Genomic DNA, 15164 nt, shown 5'->3' with positions numbered 1-15164 from the left:
GAGCTAACAAAGTGCTGATCCACAGATAAACATTTACTCGCCTTAGAACTCAAGAAACGTATATCTTGATTTTCACCAGTAAGTTTTGCCTTACTGCGAATAAAGACATTCGGAATGAGCAAGAGACAAACTCATCATTCAAGATATTCGGTAATGGTTACGTGTTGCTAGTATAAAGGAAGTAATGGTTTCTTGACAATAATCTCTTGTGATTTTTTTTTACATGCAGAATGTTAGACATCTGACTTTGAGTTTCGCCTTTTGTTTTCAAGCTATTATCTTTAGTTTGGGGCGAGCATTTTGGCCGTAATGTTCTTACTTTATTTGGAAAATAACACCGTGTTTTCAGCGCTGTCCTACTAGTTTTGCCGATCGCTTCATTAACGACGTCGGCGGTATCCGCGGTGTGCGGAAGGCCAACTTCTGTATCCTGCAGGCGTGCCGTAGACACCCGGCGAATTGCCCGCAGCGTAGCCGGCGGCACCGTAGCCGTAAGGTGGTTGGCCGCCGTAAGCGTATCCGCCGAGTGGTGGGCTACTGGTAACGTAACCCTGACGTCCGTACGGGGTGTATCCGTAGCCTCCAGCAATGCCTCCGTAGGGGTTGTATCCGTATCCGCCGTAACCGCTGTAGCCACCAGCGTTGTAAGGCCTCGCCGCCCTAGCCAAGTAGGCTCCAGGTGCAACAATCTGTCCACGTCCTGAGGTAACCGGAGGTACGACTGGCGCAGCGTTGAAGACCGCGTCGGCGCTGGCACCAGGGGCGGTGCCGGGCTCGTTGGTGTCCACGGTGGCCCTGAAGCCGTTCACATCGGCCACGTAGTTCACTCGACGGTAGAGGCCGTTGACGTCACGGTAGCCGTACGAGCCGGTCTTGGCGTTGTTGGAGTCGCCTTGCTCGCTGCGGAACTGCCGGTTGCCGTACTCGTCCACGTTGTCGTAGCCGAAACTGTACGGCTGAGGTGGCTGCAAGCCAGAAGAACAATTAGATTTTTTTTCGTTGGCAAACCTTATGCCAAAAGAGAGAGAGAGAAAAGGAGAGGAAAGACAGGGAGGTTAGCCAATGTAAGTACCGACTGGCTACCCTGGGCTGTGTAGCCAGCCATTATACACTTATGCAAAAGTGTAGTACATCACGTTGTAGAGAGAAACTGGAAATATAATTGTTGCCTGCTTTGTGATGAACGTTTAGCAGCATAGTCCAGAACCCATAAAATCAGCTAAGCCTCACAGGCATGGGTTTGCCACTAACATCGTTATGAAGGAGGAAAAGAAAGAATTCTAAAAGTCGCACCGTGCAGTTGTACCAGAAACTCGGTTAAGTGCGTGCTCACGAAATTAGCCTTGTCAAGAAGGTTTGTCCATTCCGTAAGAATGTTTGGCAGGTAACAGAGGCATTCTTGCCTGTCCGGATCCAGGGATTCTTAGCACCCTTTGCTGCGTCACAGGTCTGACCGCCGTCGTGGTCGGTTGCTTCGCAGCTGCTGGGGACTGAGTTTGATTCTTGTAATTATATAGGAGGTTGTGGCTAAATACTACACCAGGGTGGCCAATCCTGCTCCGGTGGGGGAATGAGTTACCGGTTCTGGTCACCGGTATCAAGCCGCATTCCAGGCCTCTTCATGCAATTTTATCAACATGCGGATTTTTTTTTAATACCGGGATTCGTACCATGGTCCTCTTGTACTCGAGATTCTCTACCTCAACGCCACCGCTGCACCTTTTTTGGCAGACAGCAATGGCGGACAGACCGCCACTGCAATCTGAACCTGGCAACGTTTACCGCGATAACGTTATCTAGTGAGGCAAGTCTAGCAGTGCTATGGGACATAATAGGGCAATAGGGCAATAGGGCAGCAAATGGGATATAATAGGGCTCAGTGAGGTTAGGAGGACAAATGAAGCATATACAGTGCTATAAAGGGGGAACGTCCTGTGCTACCGGGGCTTAGCGGAAAGACTAGAACTAGCAGTCGGATTCCTGATTAATAAAGATATAACTGGTAACATACAGGATTTCTATAGCATTAACGAGAGGGTTGCAGGTCTTGTCGTGAAACCTAATAAGAGGTACAAATTGAAGGTCGTACAGGTCTACGCCCCTATTTCCAGTCATGATGACCAGGAAGTTGAAAGCTTCTATGAAGACGTGGAATCGGCGATGGGTAAAACCAAAACAAACTACACTATAATGACGGCCGACTTCATTCCCAAGGTAGTCAAGAAGCAGGCTGGAGACAAGTCAGTGGAGGAATATGGCATAGGCACTAGGAATAGCAGGGGAGAATTATTAGTAGACTTTGCAGAACAGAATAATATGCGGATAATGAATACATTCTTCCGCAAGCGGGATAGCCGAAATTGGACGTGAGGAGCCCGAATGACGAGACAACAAATGAAATAGACTTAACACTCTGTGCTATCCCTGTAATCATACAAGATGTGGACATGCTCGGCAAGGTGCTCTGCAGTGACCATAGGAAGGTAAGAACTCGAATTAGCCAAGACTTGAGGAGGGAACGGAATAAACTCGTACATAAGAAGCCGATCAATGAGTTAGCGGTAAGAGGGAAAATAGAGGAATTCCGGATCAAGCTACAGAACAGGTATTCGGCTTTAACTCAGGAAGAAAACCTTAGTGTTGAAACAATGAACGACAATTTTATGGGCATTATTAAGGAGTGTGCAATAGATGGCTTTTGTAACTCCTTTAAACAGGATACCAGTAAGCAATCGCAGGAGACAAATGATCTGATCAAGAAACGCCAATGCATGAAAGCCTCTAACCCTACAGCTAGAGTAGAACTGGCCGAACTTTCGAAGTTAATCAACAAGCGCAAGACAGCTGAAATGAGGAAGTATAATATGCATACAATTGAACATGCTCTCAGGTACGGAGGAAGCCTAAAATTAGTGAAGAACAAACTAGGAATTGGCAAGAATCAGATGTATGCGTTAAGAGACAAAGCCGGCAATATCGTTACTAATATGGAAGAGATAGTTCAAGTGGCTGAGGAGTTCTATAGAGATTTATACAGTACCAGTGGAACCCACGACGATAATGGAAGTGAGAATAGTCTAGAAGAACTTGAAATCCCACAAGTAACGCCGGAAGAAGTAAAGAAAGCCATGGGAGCTACGCAAAGGGGGAAGGCAGCTGGGAAGGATCAGGTAACAACGGATTTGTTGAAAGATGGTGGGCAGATTGTTCTAGAAAAACTGACCACCCTGTATACGCAATGCCTCATTAGCTCGAGTGTACCGGTTTCTTGGAAGAACGCTAACATAATACTAATCCATAAGAAAGGGCACGCCAAAGACTTGAAAAATTATAGACCGATCAGCTGCCTACAAAGTATTGACCAAGTGATTCGCAAATGGAATCAAGAACGCCTTAGACTTCTATCAACCAAAGTACCAGGCAAGATTCCGTAAAGGCTACTCAACAATAGACCATATTCACACTATCAATTTGGTGATAGAGAAATGTGCGGAATATAACCAACCCTTATATGTAGCTTTCATTGATTACGAGAAAGCGTTTGACTCAGTAGAAACCTCAGCAGTCATGGAGGCATTACGGAATCAGGGCGCAGACGAGCCGTGTGTGAAAATACTGAAGGATATCCATAGCGGCTCCACAGCCACCATAGTCCTCCATAAAGAAAGCAACAAAATCCCAATAAAGAAAGGCGTCAGGCAGGGAGATACAATCTCTCCGATGCTATTCACAGCGTGTTTACAGGAGGTATTCAGAGACCTGGATTGGGAAAAATTGGAGATAAGAGTTAATGGAGAACACCTTAGTAACTTGCGATTCGCTGATGATATTGCCTTGCTTAGTAACTCAGCGTACCAATTGCAATGCATGCTCACTGACCTGGAGAGGCAAAGTAGAAGGGTGGGTCTGAAAATTATTCTGCAGAAAACTAAAGTAATGTTTAACAGTCTCAGACGAGAACAGCAGTTTGCGATAGGTAGAGAGGCACTGGAAGTGGTAAGGGAATACATCTACTTAGGGCAGGTAGTGATCGCGGATCCGGATCATGAGACTGAAATAATCAGAGGAATAAGAATGGGCTGGGGTGCGTTTTGCAGGAATTCTCAGATCATGAACAGCAGGTTGTCACTACACCTCAAGAGAAAATTGTATAACAGCTGTGTCTTACCAGTACTCACGTACGGGGCAGAAACCTGGAGGCTTACGAAAAGGGTTCTACTTAAACTGAGGACGACGCCACGAGCTATGGAAAGAAAAATGATGGGTGTAATGTTAATGGATAAGAAAAGAGCAGATTGGGTGAGGGAACAAACGCGAGTTAATGACATCTTAGTTGAAATCAAGAAAATGAAATGGGCATGGGTGGGACATGTAATGAGGAGGGAAGTTAACCGATGGTCATTAAGGGGTACGGACTAGATTCCAAGGGAAGGGAAGTGTAGCAGGGGGCGGCAGAAAGTTAGGTGGACGGATGAGATTAAGAAGTTTGCAGGGACGACATGGCCACACTTAGTACATGACCGGGGTAGTTGGACAAGTATGGGAGAGGTCTTTGCCCTGCAGTGGGCGCAACCAGGCTGATGATGATGATGATGATGATGATGATGATGATGATGATGATGATGATGGTGATGATGATGATGAGGCGTATTCTTTCCGCTGTGCCGTTTTTGTTTACAGAGTAACATCGTCATCGAACAACGTATTCGTCGGCTCGGAGTTCTCGAAGTATTTATCAGCGCAATACGTGCTGTCACCCATCGTCAAGCTTGCTGTACCGAGCTTTAGCAAAATATGTTCACAGTTTCTTGATCGCGGACGGCTAGCTTAAAATATGCAGGACAATGTCGATATTATGCAAAAAATCCTCATTTTAGTGTGCGAGATAACGCGCTTTTAGGCGCACGCCAGATGAGCCCGCGCAATTAGCCGCGGAAGACTTTCAGGCTGCACTTGTTTGGTCGATAAATTAATGAATGAATGCACAAAGCGCACAAAGCAAAATATTCCCCTAAATTCAGCTGGCAACATTGAGAGGGAAAATCAAATCAGGGAAAGGTCGGTGTCGTTGTCTCCGCAAGAACTAGACTTGCTTTTAGCACTACACTCCCGCGCCAGCACTTCTGACGGTAATTTAAAGTACTAGCTGCGAGTCGGGCGAGCCAGACCATGCCCCAATATGCTAGAGACATAACCACAAAGTAAACGACGTTATGATTTCATAAAGTGAGGTGTATCCTTGTTACCGTGGCTGAGAAAATGTATGCACTCATATTGACGCCAGTGTCAGCCGTCAGGGCAAGTGATCGGAAGTATTGCGTGCTCGCTGAAACGCACGTGATTAAAGCGTGCGTACAGAGAGCAAGTGGTACCCACAGATGCATAGACGTCGTATCCTCCGTAAGGTGTCCCCGCAGCAGCGTAGCCACCGAAGCCAGCGCCCCCGTATCCGGCTTGTGCCGGCTGCTGGTGGGGGTGGTGGTGTAGGCCGTAGGCTTCCACGGCGATGTACACCAGCAGCACTTGCAACTGGGATTAACAAAAAGAATGTTTGTAATCTACAAAGGCACGAAAACGTTCGAGCACATGTCATGTGAGGCCTCGCCCCAGCGTGATACCTGCTCACCTGTTAAAGGCACTGCGAAACAGCGGTGTGTTAGCAAAACTTAGAGCGGGCGATGTATTAAAGGGGCCCTGAAACACTTTTCTATCTAATCACAGAAAGATTTGACTTGTAAAGTACGTCTTTTCACGTATTTCTTATTTAAACGTTTTCACGTTCTTCGACCTGAGTGCAGTTATCACACCGATATCTGAATTTCGCTCTCTATTCATCTCCGCTACAGTGCTGGAAGCTTCACAGTAGAGAAGCCAGGAAGAGAAAGCAATCGTCGCGGCATCTCGTGGCTGCCGCGGTAGACCACGTGACGCAATACGCCGCTTCGATCTCGGAGGCAGCGCGCAGATGATGCAGCTACGCGTAATAAAAAGATGAAATAATTTTGCCATATTTTTGACGTCGAAAACACGTATGTTTTTAATTTATTTAGCTGAATATTAGCAACATGTACTGCCAAGAATGCTCTCACGATCACCAAATCAGCCAAGAGCGTTGGTAGGTTTTAGCTCCTTTTGATGACGCTGCATGACGCAATTGCGGAAGCGATACCAAGTGATTTCTCGCAGTTTTTGCACACGACTGCAAATTCCCTGCTGCACGCAGTGCAGTAATATTTATCCAAAATGTACACAGTAGCCTCTGCAATAGATCGGCTACGTTTTCTTATAATGTTCCAAGAGTTTTTCACGGCCACTTTAGAGGGCACTTATTATTCGTTTTCTCTTTCGTCTTTCGACCAGCAAGGGGCTCTAACTGCTTGATCGGTGCTGTAGATACTGTTTACAACTTTTTTTTATGCATACACAGAATACTTACCTGTAGCTTCCAAACGGAATACTGTGTCAACTGAAGAATGTGTACTTGTGATCTGGTTAAGATAAGTGTTTGCATGTGCATTCCGGAATCATGCTGTGCTCAACTGCTTGGTGTAGCCGTACTTCGTGTTTTAACGATTACATTTCTTCCTTTCGTGAGAAACCTAATCCGTGTTTTTCAAGCGAATACATCACGTTTCTCTAAGACGTCTACATTTATTGATGGAATTAGCAAAAATGAATTGAATACAAGTTGATACAAAGAGCCCTGTTAAAATAAAGTAAGCGCGAGGTCTTTATTTGGGTTGTTATGAAAGAGAGCGGCTCCGTGTAACTGGCCAGCACTGTTGTCAGCGTTCCCTCACGTTGGGGGAACTCGAGCGGGTTGACACGTAAGACCTTCTACGTTTTTTTACAATTTATGTGCGGATAAACTGAAGAGCTTTTAAATGTGACCGACTGCGTAGGTGTGCACTTACTTCCTCCATTGTGCAGCTGATATTTATTAATTTAAACTTCCAATCTTCGGCGGCCATAGTTCGCTGAAAGTGAAATGGAAAAACGCTCGGGTACCTAATTTGAGGTCGAAATTAATCTTTAGCTATCCACTACAGCGTTTTTCACAGCCCTAGTGCTTCTTTGGGACGTGAACTCTCGTTAGTCATGAACCAATCAGTTTGAATATTCTAATTAAAAAAATAAATAACGGGGTTTTATGTGCCAAAACCACTTTGTGATTATGAGGCACGCTGTAGTGGAGGACTCAAGAAATATTGACCACTTGGTGTTCTTTAACGTGCACCTAAATCTAAGTACACGGGTGTTTTCGCCTCCATCGAAATGCGGCCCCCGCGGCCGGGATTCGATCCCGCGGCCTCCTGCTCAGCAGCCCAACACCACAGCCACTGAGCAACCGCGGCGGGCGAGTATTATAATGGTCCATCAGTTATGGTAATCATGGACATAGGAAGAGGAGGTAAAAAGTACAAGCATATGTATAATATCAACAATATATACAAAATCGGAAAAGATAACCCAGGAAATTAAAACACCACAGCGAACAAACAAATGGGAATATTAATTAGTGCCCTGTTGATCTTGTGCTGATGGGCATGATCAGCAGGGTGAACAGCGCAAAATCGGTTCCCGATGTCCTCATAAACATTTATCAGAATCAGACCTAATCGAAGATGAAAGGACCTTTGAGGCATGAAAATGCGCACATAATTGATTTACAGCTGCTGCGAATACAATAAATTTGCACGTAACAAGACGTGTTCTTAGGGTAGCTGGTTCATAATGCTGAGTAAATTATTGGGCGCAAGAAAGAAAATACGGAGAAGACGGGGAGCACTTCTGCTCTTACCTGTCCTCCCCACATATTTTATGAGCTCATTTAATTCATTCTGTAAACATTAACATCTTTGTACCGTATCTTGGGCGCCGAGCGCCACACGTGTTCCGCGCAAGCGCACCGTGTGTCAAGACGCATGCATCACGTGCATGTTGAGAAAACAACTTATCTGTTATTGATAAAAAGACACGCCCCTTTCTAAATCCTATATATGTACACATGTGCAATAAATCAGTGTTTCTTCCCCCACTGCCCCGGCTCAGCATCTTCGTCTTCCTAGACGCTACGATAAAATCTTTACATGCCGTAATAGGTTCACATGCAACTATATACTAAACAAGCTCTCCCCCCACTTTGCGTAAGTCGTCAGAAAGGAGAAAATGCAGAAGCATTCTCTAAATGAAAGTGATGTGCCCTGAAATTACTGCCATATAAATTCTCACCGTTGCAAACATTTTTGCTGTTACGAAGATCCCGCAGGTTTAGCCAAGTCAATTGCGGTCCACCGAGCGACGTTGAAGCGACAGCAAATGTTTTCTGGCTGCTTCTCTTGGGAAGCTGGCTTTTATACACCAGCCAGCGACACTTGTCCGAATGTTGCGTCTGCGTGACACGTAGTCGCAACCTATTTTGTTGGTTCGCACTCGTCGCTTTGCTTTCCTATCTTGCAAAACTGCACTGTCGTGCGGGATGGCGCCTTGAGTCCTCATTCTGCGTAAAAGGCGTGTCCGCTCTGGAGCAAATCTTGACGTCCATGTCAAGAGCGACTGCATTTCTGCGAGCGACGTTTGGAAGCAAGGATTCAAATGTTTGAATTTTTGAACTGTCTGGAATGGATTACAGACACAGTGCTGCAAACTTATGCATTTCGATAGCCTACTCATGAACGTGCAGCCATCTTCGATCGGCAGTTGACCATATTAAGCATAATTTAGAGTTCTGTGGTTAAGTATATGTCACCTGCAAGAAAGGCCGCTCGACAACTTTAGCCGCAGATGTCCAGGTGCTAGAAATTACAATTCCAGTTATTCAGAATCTCTTTGTTCTTTCTTAATTTCGGGTATCTTATAGATTATATCAATGTATTGAGACGTTCGTGCTGCAAACCATTGTTTTGACCTCGTGTTTCGGTATAATTGAATGTCCGTATTCAATTCTATTACAAAATTTCCGCATTCTGGCTATGCACAAATTGGAAATCGGAACCAACTCGCTATCGAACCTAATGCTGGAATTTTGTGCTCAACTGGTTGGGCTGGCTGCAGTGATACAAAAGAAGCCCCATGTAGCACCTGATAGCTATTGTTATATGAAAGACTAGACGATTTGCTTCTCTTCATCTCATTTATTTACTCTCAGGGTTTATAACTTTACAGAGTCGAGAGCGTAATACGGTGTAATTACATGAAGTGAGTGGAAATGGCGGTCTTAAAATTCTTGTCATTGATAATGGAGGCGAAGTCGGCGAGAATGTGGTTCCAGTCCGTGGTTGTGGTGGGTAGAAAAGAATGAAAATACATATTACTACAATTAGACGCACCAACTTTGAACTCGTGGTCGTTGCGTGAAGGAATAAAAGAGGGTGCTGTGAAGATTGAGTTACGTAGGACAAGGTTGAAATGGTATATTGTATGAAAATGAAAGAGTTCAGCAAACTGACGTCGAAGTGAAAGGTGAGGCGAATTAAGAGATGATTTCATTGATGTGACACTTGCAGTGTGGCAATGGCTAGGTAAAATTAAATGAGCTGCACGGTTTTGGATGACTTCGAGGCAGAGCGATAACGACTGAACATGTTTGTCCCAGATGGAGTAGCCATACTGAAGTCTTGAACGGACAAGTGTTTTATACAAAAAACCCTTTAGGTTAGTAGGCACGATGGGGAAGTTTCACTATATGTAACCAGTGGAACGATTAGGTTTAATGACTGTCTGTTCACTCAGGGTTTGTCATGAATGGTTCTCGGGGATCTAAGCGCCAGGGTACTTATAGTTGCTGGCTTGGAAAACGGGAGTGTTATTGCGCTACAAGAAACAAATTGCGTTACAAGAAACGTTCCACCTACAGCTTCGAACACGTATCTCTTGCTTTTCGGGTCTCAACTGACCGGCTGGCGCTCCAACATCTTCTAAAGTCTCGGCGCTAGCCTGAAGTGTTGCGCTGTTGGTTACCCGCGAACTTTGGCCTAGCCGGCATCGTGAAAGACGCTCAAGCTCATAGAACAGTATGCCATGGCTCCAGTTAGCCCTTTCTCACACCCGAATACACATCTATACTGGTGGTTCGGCCTCACTTACCAGGTCTTCAGGTACCGTTGTCATTCCGGCTACGAAAACCACAATGAAATTCTAACTGTCCCACATGAGAACATCAACGGCAGCAGAGCTTGCTGCCCTACATGCTGCTGTAAAATATATCCTGCAAGAGACACTTCTGAAATGGGTTGTTTTTTGCGATTCTAAGGCAGCAATTCAGAGTCTGCATGGACTCTGAACTAGATGCCCGATTAGTTTCAATCTCCTTATCAAGAACCGACGCTGCAAGAAAGTTTCATATTGTGGCTAAAGCTATGACATACAAATACTGGTCTTCTCCCAACCTCCCGAAGTGTCATCTTCATAGGCTGGATCCATCCTTAAAGCTACAAGTGCCACCAAGAATTTCCCGCTCTGAGGCGGCAGTCTTGCGCCGCCTCTGCCTCGGGGTTGCAGTTACGAAGGCCTACTCGTTAAACATTGGAATGGGGGATACGCTCTTGTGCGACTCTTGCGGAACCGCAGAAACGATTCAACACATCGTATGTATCTGTCCCCCAGTACGACGTCGTGTGCGAAGTTCTCCGGACAGCACTGAACCAACTGGACTCTAGACCACTTTCCGAAATGAAGATGCTTGGACCCTGGCCCTAGGCGTCGGTGGCACAGAAAGCCACGAAAGCGCTCTTAAAATACCTGAAGTCGACAGGTCTTGGGAACCGTGCGTATACTTGGTGCGAAACTTCCACTGTGCGCGAAACTGTGCTCTCTCACCCTCCTCTCTCTCTTTATCCTCATAGCACCTTCCCCAGTGCCGGGTAGTAAACCGGGCGGGCGTCGTGTTAACCTCCCTGCCTTTCCTGTCTTCTCTTTCTCTCTCTGAAGAAGAAGGCGCCAACTTGTGCGGACGTCGAAAGATCGGCTCCCGCTTTCGTAAATATTTTCGGTCTGCTTTTTGTGTCACCTATCGCTGAAATGCACGCAATTCGACGCGGTTTCTTTTGAGGACTTCCTTCGGTGAGTGGCCATTGTGCGGAAATTGCCGAACTTTTTGTGTCGACCACGCCGCGGCGACGCTAGGCGCGGGTAGGCTTAGGCCTAACCCAACGAAGAGGGGCATTATGCCGGAAGTAGAAATGGTGGTAGGAGAGGAAATCTCCTCCGAAGAAGCCAACATCCCAGGCAGACGACAGCGTTGGGCAAGAACAAGAAAGCTCGGCAAGAAACACCAGTTTCAACGAGCAAGAAATCCCACGTGGGCTCGAATGGTGGCTGCCGCACGGCTGCCCCGCAAGGCGCGCTGCAACGTCTCGCAGCCTCGTCGAGGCTCCCCAAACTACCTAGGGAGCACATACGAATTATTGTCCGCCCACAGGGCGGGCTGGACGCCAAGAAGATAAGCCATATCCAGCTGGCTCAAGCCTTGGCCATGGCGGCTGCACTAGCCCCCCACAGAAACTGAGGGTGACATAATCTGCCCTAATTTCACTAAAAACGTTCTCGTCGTCTCCACCCCGGAGAAGAAGAATGCCTCCGCTTATGCAGGGATCCAACAAATCCGTATAAGCGAAGGATTATACAAAGTGGCCGCATACACCGCGACCCCAGACAACACCTGCAAAGGGGTCATACGAGTGGTCGACGCAGACATCAAGATTCCAGCGCAGACATCAAGATTCCAACTCCAGCGCATGATCGTCAACCATCGTAACCCGAAGGTTCTTGAAGTCAAACGAATTAAGAACACCACCACAGTGGTCATCCTCTTCGACGGCATAAAAGTGCCTAACTATGTCATGTGCGGCGTCAGCCTTCTGCACTGAACGCTCTACAAACGCCAAACCGAGGTGTGCTACGCGTGTGGCGGCTTAGGACATCGTGCGGACGCCTGCCCCAACCCCACTAATGAGGATTGCCGGGGCTGCAGACTAACCTCCCCACCCGATGACTACCAGTGTTCTCCCAAGTGCGCCCTTTGCGGAGGCCCGCGTCTTACGGTGGACAAAACGTGTAAGCAGCGCTTTCAAGTCTCATACATCGTACGCAGACGTCGACGGCGCCGTAAGCGCGCCAAGAACAAGCACCAGCAGCAATAGCTGGCCAAGGACAACCGGCCACGTGACTCCAGCGCGGCGAGAGCCCCCAGAGGGAGCGCTCCATCACGCCAATTGGTCGACAACGCAGCCTCTCCAGAGGGCGCTCTCTTTCCCGAGGGCGCTCTACCTCCCGGGTTCGAATCCAGGGAACGCCAACCTGGGCCGATCGTGTCAAGCCGAAGCAGACGACGCCGGCTTCAATACTAACGCAGGTAGCATTGCCAGAGCATAAAGTTGATCCCAGAATCGCTCAACTCATGCAAGAGAACGCTCGACGCAAAGCAGAAATGCAGCAGATCAGGGCCGACATTGAGTCGCTCCGTAAGTCTTACCCTTCGCAAGTCGAGAAGCAACAGGTGCCCGCCTCAGGGAGCCACAGCCGCGCTAGGGTAAATGTAGGGCCACGCCCCCAGAGGGAGACGCTGACTCTATGGAAACCGAGTCCAATAACAAAGACTTAGAAAACATGCAGCAGGCAGTTCAGCAGCTCCCTGAAAGCGTGACTGCCCTCCTTGAAAGGATGGCGTCCCTGGAAAGTGCACAGGCCGCGTTAGCTACGGCTGGACAGCCTTCGAGGGAGCCCCGTCGGACACCTTCACCCGCAAGCGACGTCCCCGTCAACAAGACGGTGGAATGGCCAATCCAAGGCAATCACCATGGCGGTCAATTCGAATACGTTGGTTGTGTGGCAGTGGAGCTGTGCCAGTTTCCAACGGCGCAAAGCTCCGCTGCAGCAATTAGTTTCGGCACAGGCGGTCAAACCGCAGGTAATTCTGTTGCAAGAAACTCTCGATGACGCGCCCACCTTCCCGGGTACCGGGTTGTATCGATACGAGAGGAAGGAAACCGGGGTTGGTCGCACGAAAGTGCTCCTTTCAAGTACACAAATTACCACTTGGCAAAACTAGGGCGGAAATCATTATGGTCGAAATTATCCCTAACAATTGGCTTAAGATCAGTGCCTTCATATGAACATATACAGCTCGCCGTCGGATCAACGGCAGGCATTCGCCACGGTCATGACAAAGGCGGGGGCCCTGAGCAAGGAGGCCCCAATAGTGATAGCGGATGACTTCAATGCACCCCGCAATGCCTGGGGATACCCCCGCCAATCCACCAAGGGCAATCTCCTTGTCCAGGCAGTTGCTGGCTGCTCCTGGAATTGCTTACGGATCCTCAATACCCGACGCGAACTGGCACGTCGGTACTTCGAGACATCACTCCGGATCTTGCGTTCGTCAAGAACGCTCCCCCCCCCCCCCCCCGGAGCAGAATGGCAAAATTTGCAAGGGAACCTGAGTAGCGACCACTTCATTGTGGAGATTACCCTAACAATTAACACAGCCCCTACGAGGCAATTTAAAGTGACGGACTGGGATGCCTTCCGAAAAATGCGGAAGGCAGGCCAGACCAGACCGGGCCCGGATGGCCTCTCCAATAAGCTCCTCCGCAACTTGGACGAACAATCAGTTGCGCTGCTCACCGCGGATACCAATAAAGTCTGCGAAACGGGCCTCGTCTCCGACTCCTGGAAGACGGCATCAGTGGTGCTCATCCCGAAAGCAGGGAAACCTCTTGCGCCGGAGAACCTGCGGCCCATCTCGCTCACGTCGTGCGTGGGTAAGGTGGCTGAACTTGCCATTCACAACCGTATATCAAGGCACGTAGGAACTCATGAGTTCTTCCCTCACAACATGGTCGGCTTTCGGCAGGCACTCTCCACACAAGACGTCATGCTACTTATAGAGAGGCAAATCATTGATGACGACACTAGAGACACTCGGGGCATCCTTGCTCTAGACTTGTCCAAGGCTTTTGATAACATCTCGCACCGGTTCGTGCTAGACGCCATCTCGGACCAGGGCTTGGTGCCACGATTCCATGTGTACGTTAGCTCCTTCCTCAGGGATCGCAAGGCCACTGTCAAAATAGGGCAAACCAAATCCAAGGAATTTAAATTGGGAGCGAGAGGCACCCGCAAGGGGCGGTCATTTCTCCCCGACTGTTTAACATCGCCATGAAGGGCCTCGCGGACAGACTGGCCACAGTAAGAGGAACAGGTCACGCCCTCTACGCGGATGATTTTACCGTGTGGTGCATGGGAGGGTCTGACGCTGCAGTTGAGAGTGCGCTCCAAGAGGCGCTCGACAACACAGAACATTTCCTACTAGACACATGCCTGAGTCTGTCACCAACTAAGTCCGAACTTCTATTGTATAGGCCCACCCGAAGGCGGCTTAGCTGCTCCACACCCTTAGATCAAATTGCCATAGCCCTCTATACGAGGGACAGACAACTCAACAGAGTGGATACCATCAAGGTCCTCGCACTCCTGCTGGAATCTCGCGGGGTCAACTCACAGACTATAGGCCGCATTAACTCCAAGACGGAAAATATGCTTCGGCTTATCCTCAGGGTCTCGAACCGCAGAGGGGGGGAGGGGGTTAAGCGAGAGCAGTCTCCTCAGATTCTACCACACGTTTCTGATGAGCCACGTTAGCTATGTGGCCTCCGTGTTGCACTGATCTAAGCGAGATGAGGCCAAAATTGACGCCATCATGGGCAAATGCATCAAGCGCGTGCTGGGTTTACCACTCACTTCCAGTACTGTGCGTCTCATGTAACTAGGCATGCACAACACCCTGTCAGAGGTGATCGAGGCCGAACGAGTGGCCCAACTAATACGACTCTCATCATCGCGAGCGGGGAGACGCATCCTCGAATCCGTTGGATGCGGTCACCAGGAAATCATGGAGCGCAACGTGACCTTATCAGCCATGGTCTGAGATATGTTCAGGGTAGATCCCATGCCACGTAACGTCCACCCTCAATACAATGTAGGGCGCCGGGTAGCGAGGGCTCGTTCCCTGTTGAATGTGGCGGTGGCCACTCCGAATCTGGCATGTTTCGTTGACGCCGCCCAGTACGAGCGCTCTGATCACTATGCCGTAGTTTCGGTTTACTTCGATGGCACTGTAATTAACTCAGCATCCGTGCGGAAGGTTTCTGCAACAGTAGCCGAGC

The 15164-nt window shown here is 48.4% G+C and overlaps 1 protein-coding gene across 1 annotated transcript; it reads right to left on the bottom strand.

Moving 5' to 3' along the window:
• Positions 1–324: 324 nt before the first annotated feature.
• On the bottom strand, positions 325–10110 carry LOC126540777 (uncharacterized). The gene is made up of 3 exons (XM_050187623.2): positions 10087–10110; positions 5377–5529; positions 325–965 (listed from the first exon to the last, which is right to left on the bottom strand). The coding sequence occupies exons 1-3, from the start codon at positions 10108–10110 to the stop codon at positions 381–383; spliced, it is 762 nt and encodes a 253-aa protein (XP_050043580.1). The 3' UTR covers positions 325–380.
• Between the last annotated feature and the right edge of the window lie 5054 nt (positions 10111–15164).

Source organism: Dermacentor andersoni, chromosome 2, assembly GCF_023375885.2.
Source record: "Dermacentor andersoni chromosome 2, qqDerAnde1_hic_scaffold, whole genome shotgun sequence".
Lineage (NCBI taxonomy): Eukaryota > Metazoa > Arthropoda > Arachnida > Ixodida > Ixodidae > Dermacentor > Dermacentor andersoni.
The sequence above is the reverse complement of the archived record's forward strand: the minus strand, read 5'-3'. Positions and strand labels throughout refer to the sequence as shown.

Excerpts from the sequence above, each read along its gene's own strand:
- LOC126540777 (XM_050187623.2), bottom strand. The coding sequence starts at position 10,110 with ATGACAACGGTACCTGAAGACCTG. Across the intron at positions 5,530-10,086 it reads CAACGGTACCTGAAGACCTG|TTGCAAGTGCTGCTGGTGTA; the intron begins GTAAGTGAGGCC and ends TGTTAATCCCAG. Across the intron at positions 966-5,376 it reads GATACGACGTCTATGCATCT|CCACCTCAGCCGTACAGTTT; the intron begins GTGGGTACCACT and ends TCTGGCTTGCAG.